Here is a 21,504-nt window from a genome sequence, read left to right as displayed (position 1 = left end):
ATTCTCCTAAGCCCGGAAGCACGGATGTTGTCTTGTCAAGTAAATAGTGGGGTTATCTTCAGCAATTTCTATGGATTTAATGTCGCAATCTATCTATCTAACAATATTTAACAAGGAGATCACATCTAATTTTTCGTGCCTGAGTATCCGGGTATGAGATGTTCCAGCTATGTTGAATAAGGGAAGACTTAGGTGCCCACAAAGCATGGAAAGCTCGATATCAGTTCAATCTACCCTTTCCTTCACATATCATTTTGTCCTGACCCCCTTGACTCTATGTTATTCTACCGTCAGGCTTACTGGAACCGAACTCTAAGCCCTCTGCTATCCGATTTTGGAATTCCGACGTCACTGTCGTGGATAAGAGCTATATCTGACTCATCACACTCATCACTGTTGAGACTCATTCGGTGGCCACCGGGCCGGAAGAGGATACCCAGTACGATAAACATCTCAGCCCACGCCAAACTTCCCAACGCATCAGGATCAGCATTCCGGGACACCAAGAAAATATTAGAATACGGACACTCACTTCATTCCCAAACAATTTCGCGATCCTTTAACGAATGGCACGAAGTTCCGATTCACTCGAGGGTCGACATCCCCGATCCACCGTTCCGGTATGAATTTATAAGGCTCGGGGTATACCTCCGGATCCATATGCATATGACAGACGGACATTCCAACAGGTGTCTGCTCAAACTTGTAAGGGATATAATATGCATGTTCCGCTGAAGATAACCTACATTTTTTGGAATGGTCCACTGCTTATACTGCAGGTCATAATCTGGCGAAATGCGTGGGCTACGCCTGAAGAAACGGGCAATTCTGATTTCTTTTTTTAGCATGCGACTGGCTAACCAATAGCTAATCACAGTTGAGTTTTTGTTACGAACCGTAGTCCCTCCTTAATGCAGCCCATTAGGTACGGAACCTTCTCAAGGTCTGCCCATCGGGGCATCTGTTTCGGGAAGTCGCTCATAACACCCTTCAATTCATCCCGGAGCCGTTTTTCAATTGCCGGATCAGCAAGAACGTAGTATGTTATGGTACAGAGAGTGCTCGCTGTCGTAATCGTCCCAGCAGCCAGAAGAGCAAACGCTTCTCTTTGCAGCCGACCAGATTCTTTCTCGGGACCCGGCAGATCACTTTGGAGGATATAATGAAAAATTGAGGTTTTATCGGACTCTTCAAGCTCGGGTTTACTAGCGATATGAGACTTTACTGCCTCTACCCGCCGCTGACTCAGCTGTTCGAATCATGTTCAGTACGCGGATGAACTCGAGACTTCTACAGCAGTAACTGACCTGGTGAAACATCCTGAACCCAGCGACGTTCGGGCTAAGTTTCTGCAGCAGAGACACCGGGACCACTTCTAGAATGCTTCAGACATGTGTAAGCACTGATTACCAGGTAATGACTGCATTGAAATATGTGATTTCGATACCTATTGATCCAGGGGAAGTTCCGTACGTATGGCACCACGGCCAGAATACCCGTTATGTTCGCGTACCTAATAACAAATTGGTTTAAGCACGTGGGTACAGATGCACTGCAATAGTGCGCGGTGTAACTTACCACCCTGGGTTGAAATCTGGTGATTCAATAAGCCTTGGATTCTCACCACAAGCAAACAGTGCTGCAAGATCCCCAGTTACACACGCATAAGCGTGGTCGAGTTGCACAATCGTATTCGTTCCCGCGAGAAGCCGCAATTTGTCATCTAATTTTGTTGCTTCATCAAGGATTCTAGACTCCATGCGACTAACGCTCTGTCTCGAGAAGAAGCTTTCTACCGCTTTTCTTCTGAGCTGGTGAAGTTCATGGCTGTGTGTCGTCGAGATGGCATCTATCCAACTTCTCAGCCATTACTCTACGGAATGAAGAGTACCTAGCTTACCAGACATCCCAAGCCCTGCACGGCTCTTGTATATCAAGTTCGTCCTTCTTTTTCCACCAGAAACATATAACTCGTTGTAGAAGTCGGCATCTCGAATCCTAACATTGGGTATGTTAACCTCCCGGGCATTCATTGGGTCACAGCTTGCGATGTTTGGGAAGGGAATTGGCGTTACATACTAATGTTTGTGTTAGCTAAAACTTCGTGAAAGCATCGAGGAGACCACAACGAAGGTTCTCTTGTACATACCGAAAGTTCCCAAGGGTTAATGCGGACAATAGGACCTTTGAATCTATCAGTTATCAAGGCTCTCACAACAGGGTCTCTTAGTCTAGTCACCGTATTTCTCATGTAACCCTTCTAAGACATCAGGAAAATTAGAACTATAGAGGTCGATGAACGCCTCATACCATCCGGTAGCCGCTGCAAGTTTGGGCCCCGGAAATTTAGCGAGATTGGACAGAAAGAGGCGATAGAAAACAACACAGGACCAGTAAAGGATTGACAAGGTCATAAGGCCGCCTACGAGGCGCCTTAGGTCGATATCAGGTTGTGACATTGTCAACGAAGTTTCGAGTTCGACCGCCATATTTTTAGGTACGCTATCAGGACGAGAAGAATGATCAAGACGTATCTAGCTAGATGCTGCCTAGTTAGGCTAATTGTCTCTATAGAGATGCAAGGCGGTTTTATGACCTCGCCGGAGTTAATAGTATACGCGACTAACTACACCGCGGTGAAGAATGTTTCACCGAGCTGCATAGACTATCCCGACGAGCTGCTCTTCCTAATCCTACGCTAAGCTAGTTAGTTATGGTATGTCAAGGATGGTATAGGATGACCGCATATATTCTAGAAGATGGTGTCCACGTCGCTTTCGTCTTATAGTTACACAACGTGTAACGGAGTTTCCAACGTGTGATAATCATCTTTGTTGGTCCTTATCATTGCGTATTACTGCATATAATGCTGATTCAAGCAATATTTGATATACCGATTTTTGTTCTGGATGATATAGAGGCATTATTGGAGATTTTATACGACGATGTAATTCACCACGTTATCACAGTGCGTTCGAGCTTATAAATTCATAATACGCTGACCCCGTTGCGAGGTTGAATATGTCTATTAATACATCAGAACCTTCCTTCCGAGGACACAATCTAGGACCGAGCAGTGTTTCAACGTCTTGTTTGAGAATCATTTTTAGAGTCAATTTTGTCATTGAATTTAATCTGTACCATCAATACTTTCCGCAATGGCTTCCAACATCAAGGCTCTTGTGTTCGACCTTGGCGGCGTTCTCCTTGAATGGGATCGCCGCAGCACTACAGTGCTGTCCCCGAGTCAGTTTTTGACTATCATGAATTCTACGGCTTGGCACGACTTGGACAGAGGCATTCTTACGGTGAAGGACGCTTGCAAGGTAAAATTTCCCTCAAACTATTTCAGTTTTCCAACATGAACTAACATGTGAAAAGAACTTCAGCACCATCATCAATGTGGAGCCATCTGTTATTGAGAGCGCCCTGGACGAGGCTCAAAAATCCTTGACCATCAACGCTCCACTTGTACAAACAATCCATGATATCAAGTCACAAAATCCCGATATCAAACTCTACGTCATGTCCAACATATCCAAAGTGAGTCCACCCAAGCACATATTGTGTCAGACCCATAGGATTGGCTGACCACAAAACAGGAGCATTACAAGATTATCCGGAATCTAGACTTGCCTTGGTCAATCTTCGATTCCATCTTTGCTTCTGGAGTAGAGGGCATGAGAAAGCCCGATCTATGTTTCTTCCGACATGTTATCAAGCATACCGGAGTCGACGCAAGTCAGACTGTCATGATTGACGATACGGTCGAGAACATCTGCGCGGCGCGGTCTCTTGGCATGTATGGAATACTCGTAGACGACGAAGCATCCAAGACCGGTACCACGCTACTAAATCTTCTCCAAGATCCACTGCCAAGAGCGCAAGCCTTCTTGGAGAGTAACGCAAGAAATCATCATTGTGTTGTCGAAAACCACAAAGATGTCGTACTCAAGGACAATTTTGCCCAATTGATGATCTGGGAGCTAACAGGTGATGAGAACATCATCTACCTCAAATGGCCTTCTGGTAAAGTTCATGGAGCCGTAAATGGCCACACCAACGGTCATAACGGTACCTCTATCAGCTCAGATGTCAAAAATGGCCTCTGGAATTACTTCTACGAGGAACCGATTCTAGCCTCTCGGGACTTCCCACCCGACGCTGACACAACATCGACAGCCTACGTATCTATCCCTTCAGAGTACCTATTCAAAGTTGCAGACGTCGAGCTAGTCTTAGATAAGATGGCTAAGAACATAGACTCCGACGGGATAATGCAAACATACTTCGCTGACGACCGTCCTCGAACTACGCCTGAGGTTTGCTGCAACATCCTTCGTGTTTTCTATCGCTTTGGTTACGGCTCCGACCCTCGCATTCGAAAGACGGGGGAATGGGTCGTCAACTGTCTCAAAAATGATGCTTGTTCCAATGGCAACAGGCACTACTCAACTCCTGAGAGTTTCTTGTATTTTGTAGCTCGTTTGCACACAGAGAGCAGCCCGAGCCCCTTTTCGAAGGAGCTGGAGCTTGTTAAGGAGAAACTTGAAGAACGTCTTAACGTTCCCTCAAACCCACTTTCCCTCGCATTGCGCATCTTTGCCTGTCAGTTGGTTGGTATTAGCGAAGAATTGTACAGGAAGGACCTTCAAACGCTGTTGGCTTTGCAAGACAGAGATGGTGGGTGGCCAGCAGGGCACTTCTGCTGTATTGGAAAAACGGGTGCTCGAATTGGTAATCGGGGATTGACAACGGCTCTTGTTGCTAGAATCCTTCAGAAGGAAAGGGAGGGCATCTAAGAGATTCTCGGAGTATTATTTGCTCTCTCCTCCCTCATCATGTTAGTTCTGTTTAGAGAAATATAGATATTCCTATGTACTGCGTCACCTCGTATCTGTCGTCTGTATGTGTTATTGTGAATATCCTATCCGGGTCGGACTAACCATCTAAGCACATGTAAGCTTTATGCAGGTGTTTACGGCGCATGTAATACCTGAATCGGTATCTCACGCCGTATATCATTGGACTCGTTGCACGGAAGCACTAGGGACGCTACGGCCCGAGTCCTAGCTGAATCCGGCCGGGTAAGCCGGTTATTATAAATTAGCGCACTACGGTGTACCCATTTCCTCCAAAACCCGCTTAGAAAGACGTTCTGGGAGACACCGTCGCATGTGATAGTTCAGATTCTTCAACAGGGGTCTAGAAGCATTTGGATCCAGATCCTACCATCTGACTACAGAATCCAACTCGATTAATAGAGCTGTTGGTTGTTGCCTACATCGTCGCAAATATAATTATCTCTATGCAGATACCGTATCTAGAGTGCGAATATCGGAGCGGCTCGGCTTTAATGCTGACATGATAGTCTTCGGTGAGCATAGCAATCATGATGGATTCACCTTTGCTCTCACCGTAGCACCAACAAGTCGACTGTTGAATGTTGTGATCCTCTTAGTGATACTCCCATCGTGAGCGAGGCTGAGTGCTCTCACCTGTAAAAACTCCTAGCCGATGACTGGTTAAGTGTAGTGCCCCTGAACATGAACCCCTGTATGAGCTGAAAATAGGGGCTAGAGCTAGCCGCGCTTACTATCACGAAGATAGTTGCATTTCTCTTGTACCATTGGTAGATGATTTAGGAGCAGAAGGATGGCCATCGGCCCAGCGACTGAGTATAATATAAAGTGAGGAGCCTTCAATAGAGATAATAGCTTCAATTCCTAATAGCTTCCAATCCATTTTTGAGGTTTGCGACACGATGCTTGACTCTATGTTCTTTAGACTTCTACCTGCCCTTGCGCTCTTAGGCGGTCGGGCTTCTTCCGCACCCGTGGATGGTTACAATTGGCCACCCTCAATAGCAGGAGAAGCTCATGGACCGTCGTGGCCTCAGTTTGCCAATGCCACCCTACGTTGGTCTACGTATGCGGCCCCAACCTTCAACGAAGTGTTCATTCCCCAAACAGAAGAGGATCTGTCTACAGCAGTAAGTCTTACCAGAAATCGTTCATGCAGAGCTTAGTTTGACGGACAACGCGTGTAGCTTCGCTACCTGTCGAGTTCAAACAAGACCTGGTTGGCCCAGTCAGGCGGTCATGGGTACTCTGCAACGCTGCAAACAATCCAGAATGCTGTTCTCATCAACATGGAAAGCTTTGACTACGTAAAAGTAAACCCGAACATGACTGTTACCGTGGGCACTGGTGTCAAATTCGATGAGTTGATCAGCGTGGTTGGAAATGCGGGTAGAGAGCTAAGTAAGCTTCACGAAATCTGATATTATTTTTCACCGAAAATACTAACAAGACTGTAGCTGTTGGGTTTTGCCCTGGAGTGGGCGCGATGGGAGCTACACTCGGTGGTGGGCTCGGCCGACTGGAAGGTCTCCATGGCCTAACAAGTGACGCCCTGCTTAGTGTGCGAATGGCGCTGTGGAACGGTACAATTATCGAAGCCTCTGAAACGGTCAACCCAGACCTATTGTGGGGTCTTCGCGGTGCTGGTCAGAACTTCGGTATCGTCATCGAGGCGCTATTCCAGACGTACCCGGCAACGAATGGAGGCTTGCAGTACAGCTCGGACTTGATCTTCAGTGCTGACAAGCTGGAAGCCGTCATGAACGTGACAAATAGCTTGTTGACACCTCAACTGGACCCCGCTTTGGCTATCGCCACATCCATCTCTCCCGACCCAACGACCTTTAAGGTAATTTGCCCAAACTAGAGATATACTCATATGTATGTTCATGGTGCTGACGTCAAATCTAAGCCGGCGATAACGGTGAACATTGTATACCCTGGACCACTAGAAAAAGGGCAGGCGTTCAGGAAGCTGTATTCCGCCATCAGCTCTAACTATACTGAACAAATGGTTCCTTGGACAAACCTAACCTCCGTCGCACTTCCCGCTGTAGAGGCCGGAACACTCATTAAAGGTAACCCGCACGATCAGTACAGCGTCTTAACCAAGAATCTACCAGTAGCGAACTTGCGCGAAGCCGTCGATGCGCTCGGTACCTTAGCACAGCAGTACCCAGGAGCAAACGAAAGTACCATTTTCATTGAAACTTTCGGCCAGAAGGCTCTATCAGATCTTCCAGCAAACTATTCCGCCTTCCCTCACAGGGATACATTCCGTAACGCGATAGTCTTCTCGGTGACATATTCTGACGCAGCCGTGGCTAGTGCAGCTAACTCCTGGGCGATGAGCATGCGTGATAAGTTTGCGCAGTCCGAAGTTTCCGGATACGACAAGTTGCAGATCTATCAGAATTATGCGCATGGTGATGAGCCCCTCTCGGCTCTGTATGGTTACGAGGAGTGGCGTCATGAGCGTCTAACTGCGTTGAAGAACAGTTATGATCCTCATGGATTCTTTAACGGGTTCCACGCAGTGCCAAACAAGCTTTCAGATTGGTCTTGAGTCTTTGGCTGAATCGTACCAGATATTATCACTTTTCTGTATTTCTTTAGTTTGATAGATTGTAGGATTAATTAAAGGGCATAGATGAATAAGATTTAAGATTGTTTACTTAGAATTAGAACGTTGGCGAGACAATATAGAAAACATCTGATTAGGAAACTCCGAGGCTTCTTTATCGTAGTATTGTGATTGGCTTAATTCGACGCTATTGATTTCATACATCCAATTAGCAAACGAGCTTCTTTATCAAAACTGGGTTAGAAACATCAAAATCTTGAAGTGCGAAATTCGCCCGCCATCCATGATAATCGCGCTAGAAAACTTCGAAGTGCCCCGCCCTGTTCAAGTGCTCTCGGAGTAATGGAGTCGTTTGTAGCTCTGTATAGGATATCTTTCAAGATCTCTGGGTTGGTTTGGAATCATCCTAGCCTATCTAAAATTATTACTTCTAGGTAAAAAGTGAGGGGGTGTAATAGCTCGGAGTTATCGAAATGAGGTGATATCCGAGACACTCAGCCCCTTTTGTTGGACTTGTGCATCGTAACACAGCATATGCAAACCTGAAAGGACTTAAGACTAAAGACCGATCGGAATATAGCCTTGCATTATGTCCATCAGAAGGCTAGCCCATCGACGTCACTGTGGTAAGAGGATAGTAAATGCAGCGATCACTTGAGACTTAGGTGTTTCCAATTATTCAGAAGCAATCCTGTCGTATTAAAAGCGCCACTAAAAAGCAAGTCCTCGAGGTATGTTGAGCAACTCATCTCCTTCATTCAAGTCTAAGATCTAAGACATCGCTACGTATTCAACCACAATGGATCCACCCAACACCAAGCCGTACCATCTTCCTTCAGATGCTGTCTGGTTTGGTCAGTAACCCCTCTATGCTACTCCTATCGCATCTACGGTTACTGACTTCATGCGTGTGGGTATATAGTTACCGGTTGCTCATCAGGAATTGGCAAGGCCCTAGCCCAACTCATTGCTAAGACCTCCAATCGAGTTGTAGCAACTGCCCGCAAAGCAGCATCTTTATCGGACATTCCCAATAACGAGCATGTCCTGAAGTTGGAGTTGGATGTTAACTCTATCAGCTCCATCGAAGCTGCACTCCAGGCAACCCTAGAGAAGTTCGGGCGGATCGATATCGTTGTTAACAATGCAGGCTACACACTTGCTGGCGATACCGAAGCTGCTGGAGATGAAGAATCTCGGGCTGTGATGGACACCAACTTCTGGGGGATGGTCAATACTACCAAGAGATGCCTCCGAATCATGAGGGAAGAGAACTCCAAGAATGGCCAGCAAGGCGGCGTGATCATGAACGTGAGTTCTATGGGAGGTTTTACCGGTTATCCAGGACAGGCCTTTTACCATGCCAGTAAATTCGCGATGGAAGGGTTCACCGAATCTGTGGCAAAGGAAGTGCCATCTTCATGGAACAGTAAGTTCCCATTTGTCGAAGCCCTAGTCTTGACTCCGACGCTTATGATTCTTTTCTAGTCCATCTATGCAACATCGAGCCTGGTGGCGTCAAGACCAACTACGCAACATCATCTTTGAAACACATAGCCATAAAGCACCCAGCCTACGATAACCCTAACTTCCCGGCGAAGCAGCTTCTCAACCATATGGCGAGCGAACAAGGCCGAGCTCTGTGGGCAGAGCCGAGTGACTTGGCGGTGGCTATGTACCAAATTGTCGGACGTAGACAACGAATCCCAATTCGTATTCCCTTGGGATCTGACGCCTGGGGCATGGTCGCTCATGACCTTGATAGTACTAGGAAGGACTTGGAGGATGTCAAAGACATTAGTTTCTCCGTGGGCGACGCGAGGCAGTTGGAATCTATTCACTTCCTGGCTTAGTTTTACCAGGTATAAGTGAAATATTCTTATGTAGTTCTCCTATACTTTACTGTCATATAGTTACAATATTAGCTATCTCTTAAACTCAAGCATTCATAAGTTCGCTCGGCTCTGAGAGAGCGTCGTAACATAAGGGGCGCGGACGGTGTTTGGCCTTCCTGCTCCGGTTGATGTAATAAGCATAGATAGGACTTTCGACTTGATTAGCCTTGAAGAAGCTTCTCGCTGCGAAAATGCCTATGCCAGAAGACTACTCGGATGAGCTCACCGATACTTCGGGAGCTCAAATAGGCGAAGAGTGCTGTAGAACTGCAGTTTCTAAACGTGTAATAAATCCACCCGCTGTTGGATTTGAGCTGACAGATAAGCATGCGAGCAATAACCACTTCTGGAAAGGACACCTAGGCCTGGGTGCATTATAAAGACGCGCGGTAAAAAACAGAACGGTATTGTAAGCGCCGTTTGGAAATCTGCCCTGATTTACGTAGACCGTAGAATGATTTGCTGGGTGGGCAGGCGGTTAGCCTACTCCTGTAGCACCTCAAGACTAAGCTTAGTTAAATGATCCGTCGGATGCAGCACTCGGAGACGGAGTTTCTCGAGGCCACTCACCAAGTGTGGTAACACAGCCTTTGCGACACAGTGTACACACGATACTTGTACTACACATCACCAATATTACTAACCAGACATGTACCTAGAGATGAGTAGGCATGCAGATGGCAAAGGCCTAGACCTAACTTATCATAAGGTAGACACCCTTTTCTATCAGCCAACAATCTCTAATCCTGTCGACTAGGTCTCTTGTCAGGGTCAACCGCCGGTCCCCTGTTTTGAGGGACGTCGAGATCTCTAACTATCTTCTCACTTCTACGCCCAAGTAGACACTTGAGGGGTATATCTCGTGCTTTTCTCATAAATAGCAGAGGTTCCGTTACGAGGACAACCTAGAAGTACCCGGGGTATATATGTAGGAGCCCCCTAACCCAGTTGCTCAGCTTCGTCAAGCGGTTATACAACATCTTTGGTTGATGTTCTGCTATCAATTAGCTCAAGGCAAATTCAATCCATGAAAATGATATAGGTCTTTCGTTGATATAATATGGGATTGGCGAGACTTTTGAGAGATATCGAAAATATTTATTTAAATTTGATCAATGGAAGTTTCTTGCAATTAGAACTATTTAGTAGGAGTGTCCCGATGTCAGGGGGTAGGGGCTGAGAATTAGGGCGGTGACCCACCTTGAAAGCTCCCATGTATAGAAAGGGCCCTGGAACTGCTGAAGAAACCTCTTATAATTAGCCTTAAGAGCTTAAAGGTGGTAACCATATAGCGATTCCTTGCGTCGAGTATCCCGGGGTATTAATTATATAATAAGGACCGGCCGAGTATCTTGGTGTAGGTTGTGCACGAGGGAGTCTTGTTAAATACGGCACCTCGGTTTGCCTCGGTAGTGCTGCCGAGGTTTATCTATTTGCGCTGTCAGCCGTTACAGGGCACTCGCCTTACCAGACCCTTTCCACACTTTACCTGAACTTACAGTTTTATCATTTTCCCTTCATAGATATATGTAACATTTAGTGTAAACTATTATACTAATCTGTTGTTTCGAAAACGTCACTAAGCATTTCAATAGGTTAACCTAAACATCTAATTCGCTATGAATTGACTTGTAGAGTTTTAAGTTGCCCCTCCAAAAAGTCTCTTCGCCAAGATTGGGTTAGTTAATTTAAATTAGCGACCCAGTTTGCTGGATAGATCTAGCTAAGAAAGGAAGGCGGTGAAAGAGTACCTAGATATTCTGCCGATCTTGTGCGTCACTCCGTTGTCTCTAAGTGCCCACCGGTTTTTTTCGTTTCTTCACGGCGCCTCGGTCTATCCGATTTGCTCTATCTAATGTAATCTCTGTTCCTCGCTGTCACATGGTGGCTTGTTAGAGACATAACCCGATCATTAGCAACTTCTGAACCAGTATTAAAAGGCCTTAGTTACACTTCTGTACCTTAAGAGCTCCCAATTTCTTGCTCATATGAAAATACTTGTTCAATTAAGATACCCATTTGCTTCTTCCTTTAGATTCCCCACCCACGCTCGTGCTACGCAGAAAGCTTTCATCTATTGCTATTCTACTACTAAACAATACTCCCGATTCTCTACAATGGCTCCAGGACTATTAAGTGCCAACGGCACTAAGAAGCACAAGGTGACCGTTATTGGTTCTGGTAATTGGTGAGTACGGACCACCCTCTATTCCTGCCCGGTCCGGAAAGTTAATCATGATGTGACATAGGGGTTCCACGATCTCCAAGATCGTTGCCGAGAACACCAAGGAGCACCCAGATCTATTCGAAGAGGAGGTGCAGATGTGGGTATACGAAGAAGATGTAACATACGAAGACAAGACACAAAAACTCACCTCCGTCATTAATAACCACCACGAAAACATCAAATACCTCCCCAACATCAAGCTCCCCACCAACTTAATCGCGAACCCCTCCCTCGAAGACGCCGTCCACAACTCCTCCATCCTAATCTTCAATCTACCCCACCAATTCATCCACAGGATCTGCGGACAGCTTAAGGGCAAAATCGTACCTTTCGCACGAGGAATCTCCTGCATCAAGGGCGTCAACGTCACCGATGAAGGCGTATTTCTATTCTCGGAGTGGATTGGCGAGGGTCTAGGTATCTACTGTGGTGCATTATCCGGCGCGAATATCGCCTCCGAAATTGCGGCCGAGAAATGGTCCGAAACTACGATTGCGTACGACCCGCCGCCAATGGACAACTCGCGTAATCCTTCTCGCAACGCTACGCCCCGCTCTGCGACCCCCAGTCGAAACTCACCGCGGGCGTCCGCTGCTGAGCTAAGTATTTCGCCGTTGGCGGAGACGCAGCATAGAGATGTTCGCGGCAGGATTAGCAAGACTAAGTTAATCCCCGTACCGCCTGAGTATACGCCGCTTGACCACGATACTTTTAAGACGTTATTTCACCGGCCGTACTTCCATGTCCGCATGGTGTCCGACGTAGCAGGCGTATCTCTAGGCGGAGCCCTGAAAAACATCGTCGCGCTAGCGGCCGGTTTTGTAGACGGTCGAGGCTGGGGTGACAACGCCAAAGCAGCTATCATGCGAGTCGGACTCCTAGAAATGGTGAAATTCGGTCATGAATTCTTCGGCGAGACTATCTCAACCCAAACCTTCACCGAGGAAAGTGCCGGTGTAGCCGATTTAATCACAAGTTGCAGCGGTGGTCGTAACTTCCGATGCGCGAGGAAAGCTGTCGAGAAGGGCATTTCCGTTCAGGAGGTCGAGCAAGCGGAATTGAATGGCCAGAAGTTGCAGGGTACCAGTACTGCCGCGGAAGTCAATTCGTTCCTCAAGCGCAGGAATCTCGAACAAGAATACCCGCTATTCACCGCCGTGCATAACATCCTTGAAGGTCGGAATACTGTGGATGATATTCCTGACCTTGTTTCGAGGACTTAGACATTTGACAGGAGGAACAGAAATAAGAGAATGAACTTTATCAGCGTTGGAAGTTAAAGAAATTGATGGGATTAAGAGAATAATATAATTATGATTTTGCATAGAGCAGTGTTCAATCGGTTAAGGGTGCATTTTTATGATTGGTCGCGGTAGAAAATAGGCTAGAACGGGTTCTCCAGCATGATATCCCAGAACACGGAAAACATAATTCAGATTCATCATCTTTACCTTTCATACGTTTATTATTGATTGTTACCTTTATATTGTAACCTTAAGTTGAGTGTTATTAATTTGCAAGTAATGCATTCTTTTCGCTTCCCCACCTTTGCGAATTCCTCATCATGTTTCGACTCCTTCTATTTATCCTCGAGTTATCTTCATCATCCTCTATCGTCCGCTCGCCATCTCCGAACAGCGGTTTGAAGACAGCATCATAAGCTATCCACACCAAATTCATCGCAACGGCTGCCGCGCCCGCTACCCACCGCGGTACTTTACCATCTTCATCAGCCAACAAGTATCCAAACGCTAGTATAATCAAGAAAAGTGGCAGCGCTAATAAAAGGAGTAACCACCGCCCTATATCCTGCCGCCATGTCGTGATCTTGTATGGTTGCAACCCCGCGAGATACCGTTGATAGTCATCCGGTAGGTAGTGTTCTCGCGCGCCATTGCGGATCAAGTTCAGATGGTGGATACTGGGCTGCGCATAGTCCGGCGTGGAGCGGCTGACAGGTAGGAGGAGTTTCCGCCACCATTTGTCTTTATCGCCGTCTCCATCACCCCCATCATCATTGCCACCGGTAGTTGTATTATTTCTATCATCGCCGGGTGGTTTTATATCCGATAATCGCGGGGCGTACAACGTATGCGCGAGGAACGGCTTCGGTAGCTCAGGTATGGGAGGTTTCTCGGGGATGCGCAGGGGTGGGGGTAGAGCGAGGCACGGCGCAAATACGTCCTGGTATGCTGTACCACCGCCTTCGGCTCGAAGGAGCTTTCCGTAGTCATCGCGTGTTATCTCATAGACGACCCCGTATAGACCCTTAGACCATGACGGAGGGCCTCCGGGAGGCAAGGTAGGTAGTAGCCGCGTTCCCAGACGCTCATCTTCGTCTGCCTCCTCTTTTCCTAAGGCAGTGTTCGTAGTCGGCGGAGGGAAGGGAGGTTTCGGTGGATCACCCGGAATCGGTGGTCTGGGAATCTTGCGCGGCGTCACATTGGATAGGCGAGGCTCCCAGTATGGAAGTCCCGGAAGGTCAAATGCTAAATCAAAACCTGGCGATGATACGTTAATCCGACTTAGCGGATGGATATCGAGACGATCGAGAAAAGCTTCGGACGAGAGGTTGGAGCCATAGGCTAAGTAAAGGACCGTTGTCGCGGAAGTACCATCGGGTGAGTCGGGGGAGGCAAGCGCTAAACGCTCTGGAGATGTTCGTGGAATATTTGAGGGAGGATAGGACTTCGGTCGGTGATGTTTAAAAGAGTATCGGATTTGTCGGAGTAGAGCGTAAGATATTTGGGAAGAGTCGAATCGGTCGCCAGCCGAGTGTCCTTCCTCCATATCCTCTAGCTGGTGATACATGGTTTAAGGAAGGTTCGCCGATTTGAGTCTAATATGTGGGGGGTATTTCAAAATCTCAAGTACGGCCCAGCATAGTTGACTCGTCTGAGCTGATATGGATTAAACCGTTGGTATCGGATTCTTTATTTTAGATGGATAAAATATATCCTACAAAGCATCTGCCGTGAATAACGTCGCAGGATCGCGAGGTGTATCATCACATCACCTGAAGAAGCTACATGCATTATGTACTATTTCTGGAAAGACTTACGTCAGTCAGTCGGGCGACGGAGGATACCCCTCTCGGTTGGCCTATTCTCCCGGTAGGGGAGATGCTTTATTATATACATAACAGGGGTATCTGAATAAATAACATCTCAAACTCTCCAAATCTCTTAGCAACGCGCCGATTCTAACCCTTCACATCCAACCCAAAGCGATTCACCATCCGTAGATTAAGGTAACAGGAGACACTGGACTCATTCACAGTTCAGGGCGCCAGGGGCCAATCAAGTCCGGCTTGTCCCTAATTTTCGATATCCTCGTCCGAAGACGTCGTGATGAGGCCCGTAGGTACGACACGACGTTTTAACGCGCCCTGGTATTCTGTTCCTCAGATTCTATCAAATGTTGATTTCTCATCTGCGGGTCATCTTCATTCGAGCAAATTTCTTCACTGAAGGACATTCTATGTAGGGCAACTCCGGTCTCTTACTAGAGATCAACAGTGCAACAACAAGAGGCACATATTTTGATTACATCGGATTCGTGAAATCCGGCAATCAAATACATACTAACGTCGTCGCGCCACATAGCGAAATTGACACCGTAGAAAAGCATTTGCTACTGGTTCAGACCGAAATCTCTAGGTTAAGGATCGGCATCTTCCTGGATTGAGAAGCCTCTACCTCAACTTCAGCTTTGGTCCACCCTTACACGCCCCTTTGTAGGTTCTCCTATTCGATCTCTAATATAATCGACGATGCTCTCTAAATTGGTGGCGGCGATGTCTTATGAGAGCCAACCCACCCACGATCACCCTCACATTAGAGCGCCCGAGCTACTGTTTGCCAAAGTGCTTTAGTGCGTACCTGGGTAGGCTATGCAGGAAAAGTGTCATCGTTAATGCGGATATTCACCGCCCACGATGCTAATTGTTTACGATTTATACGAAAAGAAATTCGTCATTCAAGCGAGTCAATCCTTCTTCACTAGTCCGTACCGACAGGATGGTTAGGTCTCACGGTATTGCCTCGAACGGCATCCCTGTATTCCCAGAACAGTATGTGGACCTATGATCTACTTTCAGGTCTACTACCACCCTCGTGGTATTAGCATGGAACCCGGACAAGCTGCACAATCTGAAGGCTGGAGGATATCAACATCTTGCTCATACTTTCATCTTCAACGTCAGCGGGCTATTATACCCAGTCATTAAGCCGGTACAACTATGAGCTGAATGCCCATAGGTCAATCCTAATAAACCCAAAGAGCACAATGCTGACAGTATCACGTAGCCTCGCACGTATTATCTCCAACGACGCTTCAAATATCATATCTCATTTCAGTTTTACACTTCAGCCTCTCACTCTTTTATGAGATGCCGCTGAATAACGCTGACATGCCGCCGGAAATTGCGAGAACCGGGACCTCGGGCATCCCCAACCATCCATTCGGCGACCCGATTAATTTCTGTTATGCATATCTGATTCTCGGCTACCGTAGATCTACCACGCGCCAAATCAAAGAGTACTACGTATTCATGTAGGTGGTCAACCGCAACGGCCCCTCCCGCGCGACGGCATTTGCTCGTTTCTCTACTCTCATTGCTTGGCACTTAATTCTTTTAATACCCATTTTGCTTTCCATCATGACGATGATTGGTTGGCTGTTCAATATTTAATCCCTCCCCGGTTGGGCAGATCGATGCCGCCTCGGGCCTTTTTTATACACTTTGGGAAATTTTGCTTTCCTGAGGCGAGCTGAGCCTGTACTCCATGCTCATAGATCGTGGGAACATAGATCGCTATTATGGCCTAGGATGCTCTATGCGTCAGTGATTCGTTATTTTGTTTACTTCGCATCCCTTTCTAAAGCTCGTGGTTTTCGTTTCTAGTCAATCTTTTTCGTTCTCTTTGTCTTTAGGTAGGTCAGCAGCCCAATATGGCTTCCTTCGCTGGTGCACTGTTGCGGTTGATTTTCAGAGGAAAACCACAAGAGGGCCGCACAAGCCGCATGGACGAGGAACAAGGCGTTCCAAATGCGCCATCTACGGCAGGTTTCGGCTCAGCGGCAGTGGCGTCAACATTGGGGGTCAACCAGAATGCGATCCCCCACGGTCACGCCCATCGACGCTATCTCGTTTCTGAAGACGATCCACTCACCCTGTACCGCCTTATGGTTGGTATCAGTACCTCGCCCTATCTCGGCTACAGCGAATCGAGCCCCATAGGCACACGTCCAGCAGCGAATATCGGTATCTACGCACGCGTTATACACTCAGAACAGAAGTCCAAAGACCGCTACAAAGTTTTCTCGATCCTCATAAACGCCTGCTATTTCCTACAGATCGTGGTTGCAGCCTCGCTCACGGCCATGGGCGCCGCGGGCGTCAGCCATGGCGCAGTGACCGCTTTTGGAGCCATTAACACCATTATTGCAGGTCTCTTGACCTTCCTGAAAGGTAGTGGGCTACCAGCGCGCCTCAAATACTACGGAAATGAGTGGAAGAAGATCCGCGAGTTTATCGAGCAGCGCGAGCGAGACTTTTCCCGGTCGAATTGTACCCTCGACGTGTTTGAAATCGTCGCCACTATCGATCGCATGTACAACCACACCAAACAAGAGATCGAAATGAACACGCCCGATAGTTATACATCAGTAACAGGTGGCATGCGATTCAGAAATGGCAGCAATGAGAAAGTCGGCGGTATCGATGTTTCAAAGTTCGAGGGCTTGGCTTCTAAGCTTAACGGCACGGTTCAGAAGCTTGCCGTTGGCTTAGAGGGCAAGGCGCAAGATGTTACGAACCGCATACACGACCATGAGAAGGAGATATCAGAAAATGTACGCGGGGTGCAAAGGACCGTCGTAAATAGAATCGACGAGAAAAAGGAGAGTCTAGATCGCGAAGCAAGCGAGCGCACCGCACAAGCGGCGAAGGCGCTTGACGATGGAAAGCGCGAGGTATTAGGTAGCAAGGACCAAATAGAGCAAGCTGGCACACAAGCAGTAAGGGACGCTAGCGACACGCATCGGACGGTAGTAGGCGAAATGCGAGCCGCGGCGTCTGCCTCAATGCGCGGAGTCGCCGACAGACTAGGACATCATCACGATTCAATACAAGAGGGAGGCGAAAAGAAATAAGAAAAACACGGTCGTGGGTACATATAAAGTTTATGGCGTAAGGGGGCTATTCATCGTGTATGGGGGCGGTTGGTTGGTCTGGCATGACTGCTTAATCTTAATGCGCCGAGATATCCTGTATTTTGACTACATATACATCTTGTTGAAATATTTAATCGATGTACTATTATGTATGGATGATATTGAGTATAATACTATTATCCAGCTGTTTAATTACTTCACCTATAGTGTGCTGTCTCAGTTGAGGTTTGATTAACATGTAAAACACTGTAGTCTCTTTTCCGCTGCTTTTTAGTTGGATGGGCCTGCTGTAAGGACGCCCTAAGTTGCCGCTACGATAGGGGTTGTAAGAGCGCCAAACACGGAGGGCCCGAGTACCCCCTGAACAATACCTAGAAACTCTATCAGCATGCTCAATTCTGGATTATCCTGTCGGTTGAAAACAAAAGGCGCCAAAGTCATGTAGCCATAAGGACCACCGGTTTTCATCGAATATTAATGTAGATTAGATAGGCATATAATATGTTCTCATTAAATCATGCGACTATTTTCATGTGCGAAAAGGAAACATCTTCGCGCCCAGCACCAAGCCTGATATCATGCATCACCTCGTACCTAGTAGAAAGACCCCATACCCGCTAATAAATCAACACTGTACAGGTAGCAACTAAACGCCTAACACTTCACCAACTAGTACAGCGAATGAACCCACAACAACCACCATATTTGACTCGAGGGGTATCAAGTAACGAAAGCAATGCCCTGCCGTTATCGTATGCCGTATTGTCTCATTCAATAAATGATGATCCGATGTCCTCCCAAAAATGAGGTTCGCAACAGCCGCTCAAGGCCGATTCAAAATCAAAATCATGCGCCGTGAACCAGAGCATCGACAAGCGTCTGTGCATCATACAGCAACTTCCCAAGAATCGCAGTTTGTTTCGGTGATGAATTGACTGGAATCACCGACTTCGTAGTTTTCCTCGTGTATGCAGCGAAGACCACGCCCCGATCAATGATTCCACTTCGTATCCCATGTTCTCCACTCATTTCAGCCTGTGTAGGCGTATTTTGGTCGCCACTAAAAGAGCAAGTCCATCCGCGAGAAATCACTCCTGGTGATGCAAGCTCATCGCGGTATTCTTTCCAGCCCTTATATCCGAGCATCTGTGTATGGAACTGGGCATGGATTCTGAAAGGCGATCCAAACTCAGTTAGACCATAAGCAGCGAGTAACCGCCCAGTCATCCTAGACCCCGGGCTGGTCACAACGGCGCACTGGGTGCCGTCATGACTGATATCCTGTGCTTCACTTGGGCAACCCTTAGACGTCGGACGTCGCGATGAATTCCTACCACTTTTTGGCCAGAGACTTATAACGTAAAGTAAGTCAAAGTTGTAAGTATTGGCTATCCTGGCAGCCCACATCGCGCCAAGAGCTCCCGATCTATTGGTAGGCGAATAAGTTAATGTGAGAAACTGATAATTGATGGGCGTGCGGGGAGGAGTCAATTCCCCAGAAGCGACATCAACTGTCGTAGTAGGGGCAATTGGTGCATGTCGAGTGGACCGGCTTCTACCGATAGGAGTCTTTGGTGAGTCCTTAGGGGGTGGTGTTGGTGGTATATCGGTTTCTTCTTTAGGCGTAGTAGGTAGGCTCTCCAAGACATCTTCATCGCTAAGAGTATAGAAATCGTCAAGCGTGGGTTCTCTAAGGTTACGATCGATCGGAACATATCTGGTAACTGTTGATGACGAAGTTACGCTAGTAGACCTTCGCATGAGCCTTAATGGAGGAACACATGCATCTTCTTCTAGCACGCTAGAAACCAATGCCGGATCGTCAGGCCCGTTACCCCATGACTCTCGATCAGGATACCTGCCAATCGACGTATCCGTACTATTTCGAGGATTAGATCCAAACGACGGACGAGGTGTGAGTTGAATTGGCGAGGCTAGAGCCTTATTTGACCTTGCACGGGTGACTGGTGTCTTAGAGCAGTCTTCTTCTCCATCCGATGCTGGTGGAGAGTCCGGGGGCGTTGGGAATGGAGATAATGGGTGATTTCGCGGCGGGTTTGTTAAGTCGGGAATCGGAGTCTCACTTGACCTCCGAGATGACTGTCGAGGTGGTATGATTATAGAATCCACTCTCGTTCTAGGTGAGGGGGGCGAGGATAAGATTGGAGAGGGCAGCAAAGCCGACGACTCTGCTTTATCCTGTGTAAACCTCGCAAGGCGGTCGTCGATAGAAGTTTCGAGGCCGAGATTGTTAAACAGCGACGATATACGTTGGGGGCACCAGTCCAGTCTGTTTTCTAGTTGGAGCTCCGGGTCATCATACTCACGGGCTGACTTGTTAATGGAACCATTAGAATGAATGGCGTTACTTCCACTCTGGTGCGCGGAATCATCTGGAAATCTGAATTGTGATAGGTCCTCGACAAGGTCTACTGCTTGTTTGAGAGTGAATGATATTGGACGTATAGGATCGCTTGGATAATGTCGATGATTCAAGACAGCATTAATCGAACTGAGTGAAGAACGTCTTCTGAGCTTTCCTTGAGGATCGGGCAGGCTCTGCGAGCGTTCCTTGGCTGCAACTTTGGCCCACGAAATTGGCTCCTCTCGGGGTTTCATGTGTCTCGATGTAGGATGCATAAAGGATGGTGATGGGAAGAAAGGCCCATTTTGGGGTTGCGATGCCGAGGATGCAACTGAGAGATCTCTATTCCTTGCACCTCTTTCTTTATCCCTTCTCCTTGAGCCACCGAAAAACCTTTCCAGTTTCTCTAACCTGTTAACCATCTTGGCTACCGGAGCAAGACGACTTGATAGGTCTTCCCCTGCCATTGTGTAAGTTGGTGTAACACTTCTCCGTGGATGTGGTAAAATAATCCATGGTATTATTATACGAAAGAGTAGCATACCTGGCGGGTAGGGGTTAGGTGGAGAATAAATGTATGATACGATAATCGTATTTTCACGAATATGGTCTTAGCAGGTGGTTTCGATAAAGGACCGTGATTCGGGATGTAGATTTGTGCTTAAGACACATATGTTGATGTCCGATATCTTGGTGAGGGTGCCTCGAAACTTCTGATGGATGAATGATGTTAGAGTGAATCATGCTGGGGCTCTAGTCTACGACGCACCCGAGTGTAGATGAGATGAATTCAAATGTACCACGAATAGTAAATGATAAAGGACATATCATGTCGAGGTCCGCCGCACTGAGATTACACGACCGGTAGACCGATTCTTGGTGCTTGATGGTACAACGGTCAGGTTGGGGGGATACCGAACAAATTCGAGGACTGAGAATGGGAGGATGAAGATGGTACAAGAAGATGTTGTGTAGCCAGAGTGTCTCCGATGCTGAGGACTTCCTTCAGACACATATGCGTATTTACGCGTACGAGATAGCTGAGTGATCTTGAAAGGAGGTAATATGTCTCAACTTTGAGCTGGGGTAATAGATACAGGGAGGGCAATGAAAAGCAGGATTGGATCTAGGTGGAGTCTGGGGCTGTCCAATGCTGATACATAATACTTCAGCTTCGGCGCAGGAGAGTACAGGTTTAAGTAAAGCAAGTTGAGATGATGATGGGGTAGGAGTACGAGTACAATGTCAAGTAATGGATGAGCTAGGAAGGACTAGCTAGGGTCGACATTGCTAGTAACCAGTAGACAAGTTTGTGGTTCAACAAGAATAGTCGAGGAAATGTTTGGTAACCCAGACTTACTATTTGATATATGCAGGTAGATCGAGGTCGAGTT

At 47.2% G+C, this 21,504-nt stretch overlaps 8 protein-coding genes across 8 annotated transcripts; 5 read left to right on the top strand and 3 right to left on the bottom strand.

Annotated features, from left to right (window-relative positions):
- Positions 1 to 296: 296 nt before the first annotated feature.
- F4822DRAFT_439868 (putative cytochrome P450) lies at positions 297 to 2,923 on the bottom strand (the record flags this gene model as incomplete). Its single annotated transcript, XM_051462677.1, has 9 exons — positions 2,240 to 2,923; positions 2,150 to 2,184; positions 1,901 to 2,078; positions 1,579 to 1,849; positions 1,308 to 1,383; positions 897 to 1,249; positions 747 to 828; positions 533 to 693; positions 297 to 468 (listed from the first exon to the last, which is right to left on the bottom strand). The coding sequence occupies exons 1-9, from the start codon at positions 2,487 to 2,489 to the stop codon at positions 297 to 299; spliced, it is 1,578 nt and encodes a 525-aa protein (XP_051319960.1). The 5' UTR covers positions 2,490 to 2,923.
- F4822DRAFT_40057 (HAD-like protein) lies at positions 2,744 to 4,872 on the top strand. Its single transcript, XM_051457873.1, has 3 exons — positions 2,744 to 3,326; positions 3,382 to 3,543; positions 3,603 to 4,872. Exons 1-3 carry the CDS (start codon positions 3,159 to 3,161, stop codon positions 4,800 to 4,802), a joined length of 1,530 nt encoding a protein of 509 aa, XP_051319959.1. The 5' UTR covers positions 2,744 to 3,158; the 3' UTR covers positions 4,803 to 4,872.
- An 892-nt stretch (positions 4,873 to 5,764) lies between these two features.
- F4822DRAFT_424651 (uncharacterized protein) lies at positions 5,765 to 7,428 on the top strand (the record flags this gene model as incomplete). The annotated part of the gene is made up of 4 exons (XM_051460183.1): positions 5,765 to 5,992; positions 6,050 to 6,263; positions 6,320 to 6,711; positions 6,775 to 7,428. The coding sequence occupies 4 exons, from the start codon at positions 5,765 to 5,767 to the stop codon at positions 7,426 to 7,428; spliced, it is 1,488 nt and encodes a 495-aa protein (XP_051319958.1).
- A 409-nt stretch (positions 7,429 to 7,837) lies between these two features.
- On the top strand, positions 7,838 to 9,399 carry F4822DRAFT_39948 (short-chain dehydrogenase). Its single transcript, XM_051457775.1, has 3 exons — positions 7,838 to 8,300; positions 8,369 to 8,875; positions 8,935 to 9,399. The coding sequence occupies exons 1-3, from the start codon at positions 8,246 to 8,248 to the stop codon at positions 9,297 to 9,299; spliced, it is 927 nt and encodes a 308-aa protein (XP_051319957.1). The 5' UTR covers positions 7,838 to 8,245; the 3' UTR covers positions 9,300 to 9,399.
- A 1,772-nt stretch (positions 9,400 to 11,171) lies between these two features.
- On the top strand, positions 11,172 to 13,011 carry F4822DRAFT_387344 (glycerol-3-phosphate dehydrogenase [NAD+]). The gene is made up of 2 exons (XM_051456798.1): positions 11,172 to 11,529; positions 11,591 to 13,011. The coding sequence occupies exons 1-2, from the start codon at positions 11,330 to 11,332 to the stop codon at positions 12,789 to 12,791; spliced, it is 1,401 nt and encodes a 466-aa protein (XP_051319956.1). The 5' UTR covers positions 11,172 to 11,329; the 3' UTR covers positions 12,792 to 13,011.
- Positions 13,012 to 14,587, bottom strand: F4822DRAFT_387343 (uncharacterized protein). Its single transcript, XM_051456797.1, has one exon. It carries the CDS (start codon positions 14,377 to 14,379, stop codon positions 13,078 to 13,080), a length of 1,302 nt encoding a protein of 433 aa, XP_051319955.1. The 5' UTR covers positions 14,380 to 14,587; the 3' UTR covers positions 13,012 to 13,077.
- Positions 14,588 to 16,292: 1,705 nt separating this feature from the next.
- Positions 16,293 to 17,787, top strand: F4822DRAFT_39920 (uncharacterized protein). Its single transcript, XM_051457754.1, has 2 exons — positions 16,293 to 16,410; positions 16,475 to 17,787. The coding sequence occupies exon 2, from the start codon at positions 16,522 to 16,524 to the stop codon at positions 17,722 to 17,724; it is 1,203 nt and encodes a 400-aa protein (XP_051319954.1). The 5' UTR covers positions 16,293 to 16,410; positions 16,475 to 16,521; the 3' UTR covers positions 17,725 to 17,787.
- Positions 17,788 to 18,211: 424 nt separating this feature from the next.
- Positions 18,212 to 20,829, bottom strand: F4822DRAFT_39859 (uncharacterized protein). The gene is made up of 2 exons (XM_051457704.1): positions 20,655 to 20,829; positions 18,212 to 20,570 (listed from the first exon to the last, which is right to left on the bottom strand). Exon 2 carries the CDS (start codon positions 20,530 to 20,532, stop codon positions 18,592 to 18,594), a length of 1,941 nt encoding a protein of 646 aa, XP_051319953.1. The 5' UTR covers positions 20,533 to 20,570; positions 20,655 to 20,829; the 3' UTR covers positions 18,212 to 18,591.
- Positions 20,830 to 21,504: the final 675 nt, after the last annotated feature.

The sequence above is a fragment of the Hypoxylon trugodes genome, assembly GCF_022578975.1.
Source record: "Hypoxylon trugodes strain CBS 135444 unplaced genomic scaffold F4822scaffold_1, whole genome shotgun sequence".
NCBI classification, from domain to species: domain Eukaryota; kingdom Fungi; phylum Ascomycota; class Sordariomycetes; order Xylariales; family Hypoxylaceae; genus Hypoxylon; species Hypoxylon trugodes.
The sequence above is the reverse complement of the archived record's forward strand: the minus strand, read 5'-3'. Positions and strand labels throughout refer to the sequence as shown.

Coding starts and splice junctions, on each gene's coding strand:
- F4822DRAFT_387343 (XM_051456797.1), bottom strand. CDS start 14,379: ATGTATCACCAGCTAGAGGATATGGAGGAAGGACACTCGGCTGGCGAC.
- F4822DRAFT_39948 (XM_051457775.1), top strand. CDS start 8,246: ATGGATCCACCCAACACCAAGCCGTACCATCTTCCTTCAGATGCTGTC. Junction 8,301..8,368: donor TTCAGATGCTGTCTGGTTTG/GTCAGTAACCCC, acceptor GTGGGTATATAG/TTACCGGTTGCTCATCAGGA. Junction 8,876..8,934: donor AGTGCCATCTTCATGGAACA/GTAAGTTCCCAT, acceptor ATTCTTTTCTAG/TCCATCTATGCAACATCGAG.
- F4822DRAFT_39920 (XM_051457754.1), top strand. CDS start 16,522: ATGGCTTCCTTCGCTGGTGCACTGTTGCGGTTGATTTTCAGAGGAAAA.
- F4822DRAFT_40057 (XM_051457873.1), top strand. CDS start 3,159: ATGGCTTCCAACATCAAGGCTCTTGTGTTCGACCTTGGCGGCGTTCTC. Junction 3,327..3,381: donor CGGTGAAGGACGCTTGCAAG/GTAAAATTTCCC, acceptor ACATGTGAAAAG/AACTTCAGCACCATCATCAA. Junction 3,544..3,602: donor TCATGTCCAACATATCCAAA/GTGAGTCCACCC, acceptor ACCACAAAACAG/GAGCATTACAAGATTATCCG.
- F4822DRAFT_39859 (XM_051457704.1), bottom strand. CDS start 20,532: ATGGTTAACAGGTTAGAGAAACTGGAAAGGTTTTTCGGTGGCTCAAGG.
- F4822DRAFT_387344 (XM_051456798.1), top strand. CDS start 11,330: ATGAAAATACTTGTTCAATTAAGATACCCATTTGCTTCTTCCTTTAGA. Junction 11,530..11,590: donor GTTATTGGTTCTGGTAATTG/GTGAGTACGGAC, acceptor GATGTGACATAG/GGGTTCCACGATCTCCAAGA.